This window comes from Leuresthes tenuis, unplaced genomic scaffold, assembly GCF_036924035.1.
Source record: "Leuresthes tenuis unplaced genomic scaffold, fLeuTen1.0.hap1 SCAF_9, whole genome shotgun sequence".
NCBI classification, from domain to species: domain Eukaryota; kingdom Metazoa; phylum Chordata; class Actinopteri; order Atheriniformes; family Atherinopsidae; genus Leuresthes; species Leuresthes tenuis.
In genome coordinates this window covers 7,423,398-7,439,471 of record NW_027325363.1, presented here as the reverse complement: position 1 = coordinate 7,439,471, position 16,074 = coordinate 7,423,398, and the positions used below count along the sequence as shown (strand labels likewise).

The window sequence follows — 16,074 nt, the reverse complement described above, 5'->3', positions numbered from 1 at the left end:
GATCAGATGTGGCAAGGTTAATATTCTTCTGGATATCCATAAAGTTAACTGAGCTCCTTTGGGATGACGTAAGATATTGTTTACACAATACATTATACTATAGTTGTCACCTGCTCAAATTTACTCTATTATTCACTGCAGGTCTGTCATGACACATGACATTACTGAGTTAACAAATTTAGGAGATCACAACTTTCAAGAAGCCCACCGCACAGGTATGTTTTACATGACAATCATAACCCTATATGGTGAATTAAACTAATGATACATGTTGCAACTGAATCCAGAAAGGGTCTGAATAGTTTGATCAGCAGAGGATAGAGTTTTTAATCCTATAATTAATTTGTTGAAATATCCTAACTGATCCATGTCTATATGGTCAAACAAAGCAAAGGTAAAAATATTGGGACATTGTTATAACACAGCAACAGGGAGCACACTGGCATTAGTTTTTGGGTGAATGGCCACAGCTTTGACATAAACTGCTGTCCCTATTATAACCTAATAAGTTCCCTGGGTTGGATTTTGAAATTTGGTTAAAAAAAAAAAGAATAACCGTTAATCATAGCATCACTTTCTATGCCTCATTCAGTAACTATTGGAACTAATATAACTTGGTCCTCATATAGGACCCACCAGACTGGAAAGGTCGTAAATAGTTATCATTACCATTACATTCTTTCAGATATGTTTAAGTAACGCTAGCAAAGCTTTGAACCCTAAAATGATGTATCTCTGACTCATGCACATTAATTTCATGCACATTCCCAGGCCTGAAACTGCCATTGAATGCCCAACGGCTAAAATATTGTACTCCCAAACTTTGATATTCTGCCTGGCACAGCACCATTTTCCTTTACGATACCACATCATGCACAACTAGATAAAAGGAAATTAATAAATTCTAAAAACAAGCAACAAAACAAATATGTCACCATTTGGAGTGGAAAAACACATGGCTGTCATTAGAAATTGTCAAACTTAAAAACAAAACAAATAAAAGAAAAAAAACTTGTGGCAGATGCAACAACAAGAGCCAAGACAGCGCTATAAGAGGAAGTAAGGAAGAAGAGATAAAGTGTACGAGCAGGATATGGAACGGAAATAAACATGAATTTGGATTTTACTGCTGGAGAGAGTTTGGAGAAAAAACAGGATGACAGACAGATGCAGACTTAGCTTTGATTTGTTGCTATCACTAAGTAATAACTGATTAGCCCTCTTCTTCTGTCTGCCTTGCTTGGCTCTGTAGCTGAAGTTGCCGACATGCAGGTTTAAATAATACATTGATATATATAATCACAATAATTTCTGCCTCTGCTTTGTGTAGGCTGTAAATCAAAGAAGATGAGAAACACATTTATCGACTCCAGACTGACTAATTGAAAATACATAACATTACAACAGCAACATTTCCATCCACATTATGTTATTTATGAGAAGCTAAAACAAAAGTTATAATGTTATCTTTATCATCTTTGTTGAATCACAGATAAAGCCACATCAGTTCCAGTTGAGACTAACATGAAAATAAGTTCTTCCAGAGTAAAAATGTTGATATCTCAGTGTTTTCTACTATCATGCAATACATAGCACTGTAATATATGCAACGTGCATGATGCTGCACATGTTTTGATTTCAAACATGTACATAAAGGTTTGCTTTGAAGACAGTGACATTATATCCCACAACTTTTGGGGAAGCCAAAGATCAATTATATATATATATATAGATGTATATATATCTATTCATCGATTTTCTGCTTAATCCAACTCAGGGTCGCAGGGAGGCTGGAGCCTATCCCAGCTGTCATGGGTACACCCTGGACAGGGTCCATCACAGGGCCACATAGAAACAAACAAGACAAAAACCATCCACTCTCACTCCTATGGTCAAATTAGAGTCACCAATTACCCTAACATGCATGGAGAGAACCCACATATACAAGGGGGAAACATGCAAACTTTGCACAGAAAGGCCCCTGCTGGGATTCGAACCTGGAATCCTCTTGCTGTGAGGCAATATATCATATGTTATACTATTTTGAAAGACAGAAATACCCTTATCTGAAATGGAACAAATCATAGACAGGCTAAAGATCAGACTTTGCCCAGTAGCCGTAAAACTCAATTGATATAATATGGAAAGCCAGACTCAAAGGAATTTAAAAGGTCATTTTAATACTCTTTCTGTAGCCACCCTATTTTACATCAAACTCCATACACATCAAGACAAATGCCTTTATCTTTATACTAAGCTTGAGGGAATAAGCAAAAAAATGCCTCACAGAATCTTTACTTGTATTTGTTGAGAATACAGAATCACACAAAAAATATAAAAAGATAAATCTCCATTTGACGTGCAAAATGAGAGCCTGCAACCATTTGCTGAAGAAAGACACCAGGGGAGACTTGCATGCGCATCAAATGCTCATGCTGTCGTAGGCTCCAATGACAATTATAGTATGAGGAGAGCTGGACCACAGCGACAGAAGACAAAGACCAAAAGCACAGAGAAAACAAGATATTTACCTGGCAAGAACAAAAAACAAAAGAAAAATGGGTATCTAAAACTTTTAACACTGAGAATGAGGCAATTCAACATTGCTGCATCAATCCAGTCAGTTTCAAAGGAATTTAACATGTAATTTTAATACACCTTTCTCAATTTACCCTATTTCATATGAAACTTGAAACACATAGAAATAGGCACTTATTATTAATACTAAGCTTGAGGTAATAACAACAAACAGATTTTTAAAAAACAATACGGAATCATAAATAAAAGGTGCAAAAAGCAGAATCTGTGGATTGCACATGCACAACGAGATTCTCCCTTTATTTTCTCTGAAGAGATTTTCTTGGGGGAGTTTTGCTAGTGCATCAAATGTCTATGCTGACATAGACTTTTGTAGTATGATACAAGGTGGACAACAGCAACGATAGACTAATACAAAAAGCACAGAGAGAAGGGGATATTCATCCAGCAGGTGCAAAAACAGATATCTAAACTCGCTGCAACAATCTATTCTACTTAGAAACAATAGTTTATGACCAGATGCATAAACAATGCATACATTCAAGAAACCTCTTCTCGTCCACATTAACATGCATTTTTCCTTTGTAGCATGCATTTGCAGTGAGAATAGACGCACCGAAGGCATTCCTCAGATCATGCAACACAACACAAAATAGAGAATTTCACTGAGCCTGCTCAGTCCTCCTGTAACTGTAAGTTGTCTCGAGACTTTAATAATAATACAAATATCTAAAGATAGTTTCCACAGGACTGTTGAGAAAACAGGAAACATACGGTGATCCATCTGTACATCTGTCTCCCTCCTGATCATTTCCACACAGACTGTATACTCTACAGGCTGTGCTTCATCCCTTGCAGATAAAATAGGACTTGTCTGCCCTCCGCCCTGATGTGCTTTGTGAGCTGATGCACATTTTGTCTGCTGGTTTACTTTTTTTCTTTTTTTTTATCTATGTTTGCTATGAACTTATAGCTTGATATTTTTTTTTAATTCAGCAGTTTGTTTTGCTGTTTTAATGATTAAAGAACTAAGATCGATTGATTGTCTTTTTTTCCGGTGCTTCACTGATGAGTGACTCAGTTGTGCCTCTTTTTACTGTTTTTTTTATTATCACGCCTATTAAGAATGTCAAACAATGTCTTGATATGCTAATAAGAAATTGGGGGAAGTGTCCGGATCATTCACAGCTGAAAACAGGAGTGTAAATCAGGTTTGTGCTTACTGTAAATAAGCATAAGGTTGATTCTAAGATTTTTCACTGACTCTTTAAGAGGGCTCAGAAAGCAGGAGAAGAGGGAAAAATGCGGCCCTGTGCCAAACAATTAACTGGTGATTTGGCACAGCAGAGAATTCCTTCCAGGTGTCCCACCCTGGTCTATGTATTAAGCTTGTGTTTTTCCACTAGTGTGATGGTCTTACAGACATCATATTAGTTGTGCCAATAAACCTTTTCATTTTGCTGGAAGAGAGAGAAATGAGGAGTCCCCACACTTAGCCCAGACAACCTCTACTGGGTGGACGGTGTTAATTTTGTCATCCTTGTTGCTCAGTGAGAGGATTCTCTCTATCATGCGCTCCAAGCTCCCTTTACAGTCATGTGGAGAAAAAAAAAGCTCATCTTCTTCTGATTCTTCTTCTGGTTTTACATATAAGGACATAAGATGAAATAATATGGTCCTCACCAGGTTCCACTAAGACATCCTATTATTCAATTAGCAGAAACTATGTATATATGCAAAGGTAGTTTGTAAAAATCGAGAGCTACATCTCAGTCTCTTCAGGCCTCGATTTCTATGTTAAATGTTCAAGTTGATGACAGTACAGTTAGAAAAAGACAGAATAATAATGGCTCGCTCTGAATGGTTGCAGGAGAAACCCTCTTTTTGCTGAAAAGAACAAGGCAGCTCAGCTTAGGTTTGCAAAGTTGTGTCTTAACAAATCACAAGATGTCCGGAACAAAGTGACCACAGGCGAGATGTTGGACCATAACACAGCGCCAGGTTTGCTGAAAACACTTCATAACATCTGTCAAGCACAGCGGTTGGAGGAGGGATGACTTGAGCGTATTTTGCAGCCACAGGACTTGGACCCTTATAATAACTTAATCAACAATTAACTGAGTCAAATGTGAAGTCCTCTGTCCAACAATTGAAGTTTGGCCAAAACTGAGTCATATCACAGGACAATGATCCCATCCACAGCAGCAATGTGTAAATCAAGGTGTAGCAATTGTCCAGTCAAGGCCAAGAGCTCAGCCTGACTGAAATGTTGTGGCGGGCCCATAGGGAGCTGTGCATGAATGAATGCCTGCAAAGGAATGTCGTAAAGAAGAGTTGACCAGAATTACTCCTCAAAATATCAGACACTGACAATGTCACATAGAAAACCATAACTTCTACTTATTGCTTGTAAAGGTGGTTCTATGATCTGCTGAATCACAGGGGGCACTTGGTTTTTCACATACTGCTTCTCATTTTGGCTAACCCTTGTTCAGTGAATACTTATATTTTTTTGTATTTCATAGGTTGTTGTTCAATCTGAGGTTGTATTTGGCTAATTTCAAAAGCTGGTAAAGACCCATTTTTTCATTATGTCCTGTAATTTAATTTAAAACTTTATAATAGAAAGAGGGGATGCTTTCTTTTTCACAGTAGCAGCATTCAATATGTATAAATGGGTACAGACTACTGGTTTGCATAATGTAAAGTGTGGGGAAAAACAGTTGATTGGCTACTTTAATGCAATATGACATAATCTAAGAGATATAATTGCTTCAGTTTAAACTAAAATGTACTAAAAAATAGTAGTTATATTCTTATAGTTTTGGTTCAGGGATTTCTACTTGAATTTCTGCACCCACACCATTTACACAAGCATTATCGGTTCAAGATTCACTTAACTTTTACCTAACTGTATTTGGAAGTAATTCAATCTAATAAGATACCTTAGACCTCATTACCAAATCCAATCAGTTGTGAGGGAGAAAGTATTTCTTCAAACCAGACTCTTTCTGCTGGTTCACTTTGGCATCTCTCTCCTATCAATTGTTATTTAAAGGGAAAGTTCATCCTCAGTCACTGAACCAATGATATTGTATTAGCAGCTAGAGAATAAATGAAATGAGTAATATGCTGACAGATGAACACCCCGACCCTTACAAGACCAGTCCACTGGTATGCTCCCTTTCAACTAAATTCCAATTTATCAAATCCAGACTTTTGTCACCTTCAAATTGCATTTGGCTGGTGAGAGCACATTATAATTCATACTAGGGGCTTTGTTTCACTAAGTTGCAACAGTCTACTTCCATATCAGAGTGACATCGAAACAGTAATACAAATGTAGGGCAGCAAAGATACTAATTAGGCCCAATCATCTCACAATCCACAGGCATTATTCTGTTGTAAACAGCACTGTCAGTGTTGCATGATTACAAAAGCACAACACAAAAGCAATCTATTTCTGTTTAGTTAGTGCCCTGGGACATCAATGGGATGGTACATTCATTAAAAGTCTGCTTTAACATCATGGGTAATAAATGTATTTTGTGTCTTTTTCGTGTATTCAGTCAAATCATGTGCTTGAAGGCAGGAAGGCAGGGACAAGTTTGAACATTGACAATTTGAAAAATTAATGACAATGGCGCTGATGTAATATAAGTGCCTCAGACATTTTTGATCATATCTTAACAATTCATCCCTGGGACTACTATCACTGGGAATATCACTTACCCTTCTTGTCCCCAAAGAACAGAGTTTGTTGTGCAGGGTTTGACCACTGGAGGGAAGTGTTATCATTGTAATCCACTCGGCAGGTCATGTTGGCTGTGCCCCCCTCCACCACCGTCACATTCTGAGTGATGGGGAACTGACCCTGGCTGCCTGTGGTATCATAAAACAGAGTTTGAGGTTATGGACGTGACATGAAGCTGTTGGAAGCAGTTGGAACTCTGTTATATCTAAAGAAGAACACAATGTCATGGCTTGCAAATCTCATAAACCATGTTAAATGTTAAAGAGTGACATTCTGTTTTATTATGTTTGTTCGTCTTGAATTTGATGGCAGAAGATGTTTCTCACTGTGTAGCATCCTCCCTTCTTTTAACAACAGTCTGTAAACATCTGGGAACTGAGGAGACCAGTTACTGGACCTTTAGGTGAGGATTATTGTCCCATTCTTGACTGAAAGAGAATTATAACGATTTCTTTATTGCTGCAATTTGAATTTCATGATGCACAAATCTGTTTTCATTGGTCAATGGTCTGGACTGCACCCAGACTCTTCTACTATGAAACCATGCCATTGTAATAAAAGCAGTATGAAGTTAAGCATTGTCTTGATGAAATATGCAAGAGCTTCCCTGAAAATTGTCTGGATGAGAGCATACGTGGCTCTAAAACCTAAATTTCGATTCTTCTGACCACAAAACAATCCATCCAACAGTCCATTTCAAATGAGCTTTGATCTAGGGAAGATGGCTGTGTTTTTGGATCATTCTTGGTATTACCCAGCTTTAACCTGCATTTGTGGATGTTTGTCATAGTTTCCACTGCATGTTCATAACAACAGTGGGCATGCGTGAAGAGAGCTCATATGCCCCAAATCTCAGTTAATGTTTACACATGGATTACACATGAATTTTTAAAAGATATTCACTTTGGAAAGTATTTTTAAAAATTCTGACCAAAAACACGGTTTGCATGTGTGTCTGTTAGTGTGGACAGGGCCAGTAGTTACTGTGGATTTGCAATGAGAAACATTAATCTGACAGTGCTCTGCCTTCCTGAGGTGTTCTTTTTATGCCTAATCATGATGCTGATCTGTTGTAAACTGACCCGATTAGTTTTAGCATGTTTTGCAATTTTCTCTTTTTTTTTTATACCGTTTACTTTTTCAGACTTTTTTTATTTATCCCATTTCAACTTTTTTGGTGGTATTGCTACATTAAATTAAAAATTTTCTAAAATTTTCAATGAAATCGTAAAACGGCTCACTTTCAACATTCAGTGTGTTTTCTATTATAGCAAATAGAATATTAATGATTGCAAATAGAATATTGGTTGACGAGATATTCACACTGTTAGATTCTAGTTTTATTTATATGATGCTCTGTGTCCCAACCTTTTTGGAATTTGGGTTTTATGTGGTACAAGAACAGAGCAAATTTGTGCATTAGCCTTTTCTCTTTATCAATTTGATGCTCAGTTCAAGCTTCACCTCTGGCGAAATTTGCATTTTTGTTACATTTACATCTACATTACATCACAGCCAGCCAAAAATAGTTTAGTGGGAGCTTGGTTAATGTGGTCCTCAGCTTTCAGCAGCTGCAGGAACCAGAGGATTGTAGTTTCTTTTCATGGTGGCGACAATGGTAGGTTTTACTTTCCCAGAGTCACTTCCTTGTTGCCTTTTTTCAGGGCCCTAATTGGTAGCTTGGCCTAATTAGAGGTAGTCATGTTCTGTTGTAGAGTGGAGAGCTGCAGCTGGGTGGTAAATTGACACATAATCCCAGATACTGTGGCCCTTCGATCCGAGCCACTGCTGTGCCCTGAAACAGCCGCTCATCACAGTGTGCAGAAGACATCCAAATGAGGCATAATCACCCAGCCTTGCTGGATTTTACCTTCTTATTGCACATTTGTTCTTGTCCTCTCAGCAAAGTTCCCTAATTACATAGCAGAAGCATTTTTATCCTTCCTGTGTTTTATGGAGCTCTACCAAGCTTCAGAAACTAAAGCCAATGCTGCTTTGAAGGGAACTGTGATTAGACAAAGTCCCTTAATATGAGCCAGACAAGACCACTCCCTTTAAGTATGACAGAAAGTAACAACTGAATTACAGCGTCTTAGTTCGTATTTGAAGCTGTGTAAGCCTGCAAAAATGTCACTGTCCACAAGCTAAGTAATGGAATTACATGTTTTCTTTTGATTTTACAGGTTCGCTTTAGTGTCCATTTGTACAGTCACATGGCTGAATTTGAAGGTGACATTGTCTCGGTTTCTCCCAGGTACAGTTCACCGCAGGGATATTTCCACTAAGGGAGCAGCTGTCTCCTTCATTAGTCCCGTTTGCACATGGGTGCAGAGATGGGTGGGACAACCAAAGATCTGTGAACCTTCTTTGACCTAGATTGTCTTAATGGAGCCCATTGTCAGTTAGAGGTGAAGGAGAGGTTGACAATGAACGCTGATGGAAACTCATTCCACCAGAGCAGAGTACTGTATGTGTTCAATGCCTGGTCAGAACCATAATCTTAGTCGCTTTTCAAAAATAATAATGAAACAGTAACAAAGTAACAATATTACAATATAACAACATATTAACAATATATCAAATCCACAATGACTGGAATTTTATGTTGTGCAGGAGTAGAAATGCCATCTTGACATTTTCATGTCATTTATCTATTAATTCACCTGTTCACCCATCTCTCCAGTTATATTTTCCTCTTTACAGTGCGTCTTATTCACTGCTCATAGAAAGGCTTTGAAAAAGGATCAAATACAAGCAGATATGACTAAATTCATCAAACATCCCCCCAAAAAAGAGGAAAGTTGTGGAAATAGCTTTTAATTGTGCTTACATGGCCATTAAAGGATGTACTTATTGTTCCTGTATAGTTTGTGTGAAAAGGGCAGATTAGGCTGCAGCAGCAGGTTACTGTTGTTACCTAATATGTTCATGAATATAGTTCCCTGTCTCACCCGCAGAGTGATTTTCTTTAGATGGTGATTAGAGTTTGGCTGACTTTGCTCCCACGATGCAAAACAATGCTCAGGGAAGTCACAAGCTGTTTAGAAGATACTTCATTGATTTGTGCAACCCTGTACACTAACCTTTAAAGAAGCTGCTCAGGTAATTCCACCACAAAACTAATGTACTTTATGACGTGCCACTTAACATCACAACTCAGTACATGGTTAACATCTTGTACGAAAAGAGAGATACTGCAGTAATATCATGTTAATGGAACAAAAAGCAACAAACAAGCAAACAAAAAAATACAAGATTTTTCCTGCTCGTTAAAATAGGTAAAACGACTGTTTATTTATTTTCAGATCTTTTGTACTGTTATGGTTATTGAGAAAAAGACTTTAACACATCATAAGTGGCAAATTATTGTAAAAGGACTAAAAACCAAACAAGTTAAGAGAGCATATTGTGCGCCTGAATCTTGGATAGATAGATAGATAGATAGATAGATAGATAGATAGATAGATAGATAGATAGATAGATAGATAGATAGATAGATAGATAGATAGATAGATAGATAGATAGATAGATAGATAGATAGATAGATAGATAGATAGATAGATAGATAGATAGATAGATAGATAGATAGATAGATAGATAGATAGATGGGTACTTTATTGATCCCGAAGGAAATTAGTGGACTCAGCAGGACCTACATCAATAAAAGCAAACATCAATAAAAAGCTAAAGTAGTATCAGTATATGGCAGTGTTTGCTGCATTCCCTGTAAAAGCTAGTAAGCAGTATTTCAAACTGCTGAGCCCTCTTGAGAGACTCATCATTACCTCAATTGTCCATGTACAGATGTGTGAGAAATTAAAAGAAAGTCTGAGCTCTTTGTCTCTACAGTGGTTGAATCCAGGAGCATATTGCTGGCATAGTTTGGGTTCACTTGTCCTCTAAAAGTGAAGGGTCAACACTAATCAATACAAAGTTTTCTGAGTGATCATTTTTATCCTCTGATGAAACATTTCAACCTTGATGGAAGTGTTTGTGTTCACAAGCTGACAGTGCCCCCATCCATAGGACATGCAGGGTCAGTGAATGATTTGATGAGTATGAAAAAAAAAATATGAATCATACACTTTGGCCTTTGAAGTCTCCAGATCTCAACCCAGTTGCACACTCACGCAAGAACTCAGAACAATGGGTTGGACTGCACTCTCCACCAACATCAACAAGACCCTCGATGGCAGAGTGTCTTGTTGATGACATCTTACTTACTCATTTTATCTTTATTTTTTCCTTCACTTGTCAGCTGTCTCTAAATATGAGCTATAACCACAGCTACACACACTGATGGGACAGAAGGACTGACACAGCAAAGGGTGCTTAAGATTTAAGTAAAATTTGTGAAGAAATAGAAAAGAAATAGACAATACCAAATGTTATTTTTTGTTGTAAAATAATAAATCTATGGTAAAATTGAACCCACTTAATGCAACAAACACCATGATAAACTAAAATATATATATTTAGGGATATTTATAAACTTAAGAGTTGAGTTCAAAACAAATATACCACTTTTCATTCATATCCAAGCAAAATTAGCATTACTGACAAATACATTCTCATGATATATTTTGACATTTGTAGTATCCATGTGCTGAATGAATGTGCATATAAATGTCCATTTAGATGTTTACTAATGTGTGTATGCAAGCTTTGCTTCCCACAGATGCAGTTTACTTGGAAAGGGCCATCGAGTTGTATCAGCAACTGCCAAATATATTTGGCAACCAAGCGTATTTGGCAGCGTGGCTTATCTAATATGCTTCACAAGTAATAGAAAAATAAAAATATCCAAAACAAAGAAAAGAAATAAGTGACACAGCAAAACAAAACAACTAAATTAAATCCAAAATGTGTTACATTTTAACATCAACAAACAAAAAAGCCCTAAATACAATGAAAAGCACCACACTGCAGCTTTTACATCAAGCGAACAACTATATGAACTGTATGTATGAAAGAGCAGTTAGTGCAGTGGTGTTGAGTCATGGCAGAGATTTCATGTGAAAGTAAACCCAATGAATGGGAGCAAACAGTAAAAGTTACAGAGGTATGAAAGCTGTCTGTTCCACTGATGATTCAAGACAAATGAGGAATAAACCTGTACTTTTGCAACATGCCCTTGGGATATAATAGGCCAGCCCTTAAATGTAAAGCGTTTCAGCTCTAAAGGCTAAAGAAGTACAGTTCTGGGCATTGCCTGAATCAGTTTTTCAGTGCTTCATACATAAAAAAGGAGGTTGCCCATTGCTTCTAAATCATGACAACTCTCTTCCTTTAATTTGTGAATACCATAAAATGTTACAGTGAATGAAAAAATCAATATGTAATATCATGAGTGTGTTTCTCTCCCCCTCTTTGCAATAAAGTCCCCCGTTCAGCTCTTATGCTTAAAACATGAGATGATGAAACCTGAGCTGAAAATAAACCAATTTTCACTCTTAAATTAATCAGTTAAACTCAAAGATTTCATGGGTTTGTTTTTGTGCCCTTAATTTAAATCAAAACATCAAAACATCAGATTGCTTACAAGCTTAACTCATAAAACTATGTCACATCAAATCACATGGATCAAAGAGTAGAGAGCATTTCCCCCTTTTTTCTTTTCCTTTTTTTTTGCGTCCTACAGCAAAGAGGCCACTCCAGTAAAAGCTGCACCTGGCAATATCACCCTGAGCCGAGAGATTATGGTCTGCCCTCAGGTGGGCCACCAACACACTGATCATCAGTCACAATGTCAGCACACATGAGATTAGTCAAGTTGTTTGCTGTGCTTCACACATTCAGAATGCTGCTGACACATCTCTCTACGGTGGCATTAACTTTCATACAGAATCAGGTGACACTGCCTCATGAATCAAATATTTACCTGCACAGCTAAAATTAGGTGGAAATGCAAATGCACAAAGAGGATAGCATCATTGCAAACACAAACATTTGATGATCAGATTTTAAAGCGGAACTATAAAAACATATGTCGAGCCCACAGAGTAGATGTAGGTGTTTCTCCTCTGCATCGGGGAGGAGGTCTGTGCACCAAGTGTTGAGCTCAAATATGAAAACAGATGTTCGAAATGGCTGGGTGTTGAATGCACACTGGCAATAAACTATTTCATTCAATATCAGTCCGAATCTTTTCCTTCTGCTATCTGAATGCAGCTCAGACCATACCCTGATGGAATCTGAGCTGTGACAATATTAGAAGCAAAGAATATGATAGTGAGGCTATTGATTTTTTGCTAGCCTTGTGGTCTGGGTGGATATGTAGAAAATGTGAAGATGACAAAGATAGAATTCTGTGTAACTGTGCTTAAAGGGATGAGGAAGAAAGCAGGTAATGACTGTAAATTGAGTGTTTTAAGGCTATTGCTTTTGTGAAATCTCTTGGTTCCATTTGATAGTATACTCATGAAAAAAAACATGGCATGCAGCTCCAAGTCTGAAAACCAAAATATTACAAAATATTGTTGCATACATAATTGACAGATTCCTCTAGTGTCAATACTAATCCAGGGCAAAAGAAGAGTAAAATGAGGGACATCTCTGTTTAGGAGAAAGGAGAGTTAGTGGAGGATGAATGAGGCATACCACCCCAAAAGCTTTTCTCAGTTTCAGCTGAGTGCACCAAATAATGGAAAGCAGTACCTTGATAAATGGTTGGAGAGCAGTCAAGCACACCACAGCAGAATAAACTGTAAACTGTGAGCAGAGTAAAAGAAAACAAATAACTCTAAATATAGTTCCAAACATACCTCAGTTTATTAAGGAATTATATCAATGATTTGTTTTCATATGAAATCATAATCAGGCAATTATCAAACCACAAGTTCAACATTGGAGCTGATTTTCCAAGTGTCTCTTTGTAATTTTAGTTAAGGGAGATGCTGGGCTCCTCTCTTCAAGCTGTTGAGAAATAGTACCTTAATACAACACTGCTTGTAATAAAGTCCCATGTAATGTGTCCCAACCAATCACACATGTATCTGTACTGAGGGGTTGATTGTCAAATTGATTACATGTATACTTTAAAGCCTCAATTATCTTAGTCTTTTGTCATTATCAAATGTCTGAGACAAAAGAAAGCAAAGCAAATACATGTATACAATGGGTTGTTATCCCAAATAAATACTGCATGTAGAAGCTGAAGGGATGCTTATGATGAGGTAAGCTTGCAAATGCTGATAGCAAGCATAGGTGAGCTAAATAAGATTTTCTCCCAGGAGATAGTGGTGTGAGAACTGCAGAATACTGTTGCTTTCTCTTATTTGAGCTCTGTTTGACCTTCATTGTACCCTTCCCACTACTGCTGGTTGAGGTTTAGACCCAAAAAAGTGGTTTGTCAGGTTTTCACTTGACAAACAACTGCCTTTTTATTTGACAGTTTAACTGAACTTTCACTTTACTTTTGTAAACTCTGTTTCCAGTTGCTGTTTGGGCAGGTTTAGGCCACACAGCTGGTTAGGATTAGGAAAATATCTATTCGTTGGGCTAAAAGTCAGCCTTTTATTTGACACAAAAAGCATATTTTTACACTCCCTTATTAACAAAACCACAAGAGGTCATCTATTGGTTGCATTCTTGTTATTATTGATTAGTGTTTTTTGAAGATAAGTATTAAAAGCATGTGATTAAGGTTCAGAACACGCCAAGTGTTAAGATATTTCAAAAGATTATTCTTTTTGCAAAAACCTTCATCAACATTGCCATGTTGCTATGGCCTTGAGTCCCACTATTGTCATTTTTCCAACTTGAGAAACCCTGCAGATCCAAAGTGACGCTTTGGGGAACTCTCTGTGTTAAAAAGCGATGCTGCAGGCCCTACACCAAGCATTAGCATAATATCAGTTGGGTGTAAAAGCAAGGCTGTTGAATCAGGGATGTAAAGGCTCATTTGACTGCTAAATGTTTTAGTTCTGGTCATTAATTAAGTGTTTGGACTTGTAAGGCAGCCATTTTATGTTGCTGGGATGTTTTTATTGTTAGCAAAGCTGAGGACAGTGCTTTCATTGGGTTAATGATATGCCCCCATGAGGAAGGATCCTGCTGCAACTCTTTCTACTGTTCAGTAGTAAGAGAACCTGAAAGTTAGAACTGGTTTTCTGAAGTGTTTAAGTCAGGAGTGTGGTGTGCAGGAAGTACTGTTCAGAATAAAAGCTCTGTGTTCACACTTCCTATATATAATGTAAGCACAACACTATCACTCGCATTATCAACAATACATTTTTAACAGCCCCTAAAGTGGCATTGCAATAATGCATCAAGTTTGATTAATAATCAGCATATTTGATGATGCTTGTCTGAGCATTTGAGGAGATAGAGGACACCTCCAGGTGCTATCTGCGGGGGATATTAGGTGATAATGTTGGGCTGATAAGATCCAAAGCAGCTCTGAAAACAGGTAACTCTATATTTTGATATATGCATACAAATGATATTTTTATATAATTACATTATTATATTATATTGAATTATATTATCATAAAATTTGAAGTTTTGAATACAATTGAATTACTAAAATGACCTGCATTAATATTAAAAAGTTATTTAAACAAACAATGTACTCTTGAGAATAGATTTGTTCATTATTGCAATTGCATTGTCTTCAAAAATGTCTTCAATATCCACAGTGTATGAATATTCAATTTATTCAAGACTTGAGACACCTTTTGCTGTACATCTTAAGAGCTTATTTTCTCCCATGGGAGACAAATACAGAAAGGTCCCTTAAACCTTGCAAAGTTTTGTAGAAACATGGCTTGCGTGGTGCTGATAACTTCCTGATTTATTCTCCTCTTTTACATTCATTGGAAAAGCTCATCATCCTGAACTCAGTTGACAACAATATGTTAATAGATTACATCCAACCATGCAGCAGACATTATACTTTAAAAGGTTTTCAAAGAGGTCACAGATGTTATTGCTCCGACTGCATTCTGCATTTATTTGTCATCTGCTGATGACAAATAAATATATACTTAAATAAAAGATGCATATCCCACGTTGAAAGCATAGCATGCAAATGTTTGGTAGTTTTCAAATACTAATTAAAACCAAATATATCTGTCAGGCTTTGGGGAGAGCTGCAGGCTGGAAAAAGGCTTAAAATGTCCAACATAATGAGGGCGTCATGACTGTGCTGTTTAGAAGAAGCATTCAAGTGAATCATGTAAATGGCTGAGATATGTTTGAACCCTCATTTCCTCAGAAGGAATGTTTGCTATTAGCAACAGTATCTTGTTAAGTATTTATATTATTTGTAGTATCACAACCTGGAGATCAAATGGATTTATGTATCATTTGTATCATTTCATCATCACCAAATGCCTACCACTATAAAGATTAAATCTGAAAACTCACACACACACACACACACACACAAAAGTCAATACTGTGTACAGCCCCCTTTTTGCAACTATTATAGCAGCAAGTTGCTTGGGGTGTATGAATATACTCTAAGCTTAACACATACATCCACTTGGATTTATGCCTGTTCCTCAAGGCAAAACTGCTGCAGCTCTTTCAGACTGGATTGATTCTGCTGGTGCACAGTAATCTTTAAATCATACCACAGGTTCCTGATTAAATTGAGGTCTAAGCTTTGGCTAAGCCATTCCAAAACATTTAAATGTGTCCCCTTAAACCATGTGAGTGTTACTTTAGAAGTTTCCTTGGCTTCATTTGCAATCTAAGTGATGAATACACCATCTCAATAATTTCCCCATATTTAGCACCATCCATCATTCCTTAAATTATTGTTGATTTGCCAAGTC

The 16,074-nt window shown here is 37.1% G+C and overlaps 1 protein-coding gene across 2 annotated transcripts in view; it reads right to left on the bottom strand.

Moving 5' to 3' along the window:
- LOC140314069 (cell adhesion molecule 2-like) overlaps positions 1-16,074 on the bottom strand; it is a 144,557-nt gene that overhangs the window by 23,565 nt on the left and 104,918 nt on the right. For both annotated transcript variants that reach the window (XM_072392099.1, XM_072392100.1), the window contains exon 3: positions 6,271-6,420. In XM_072392099.1, coding sequence (XP_072248200.1) covers positions 6,271-6,420 — 150 coding nt within the window. The remainder of the gene's footprint in view (positions 1-6,270; positions 6,421-16,074) is intronic.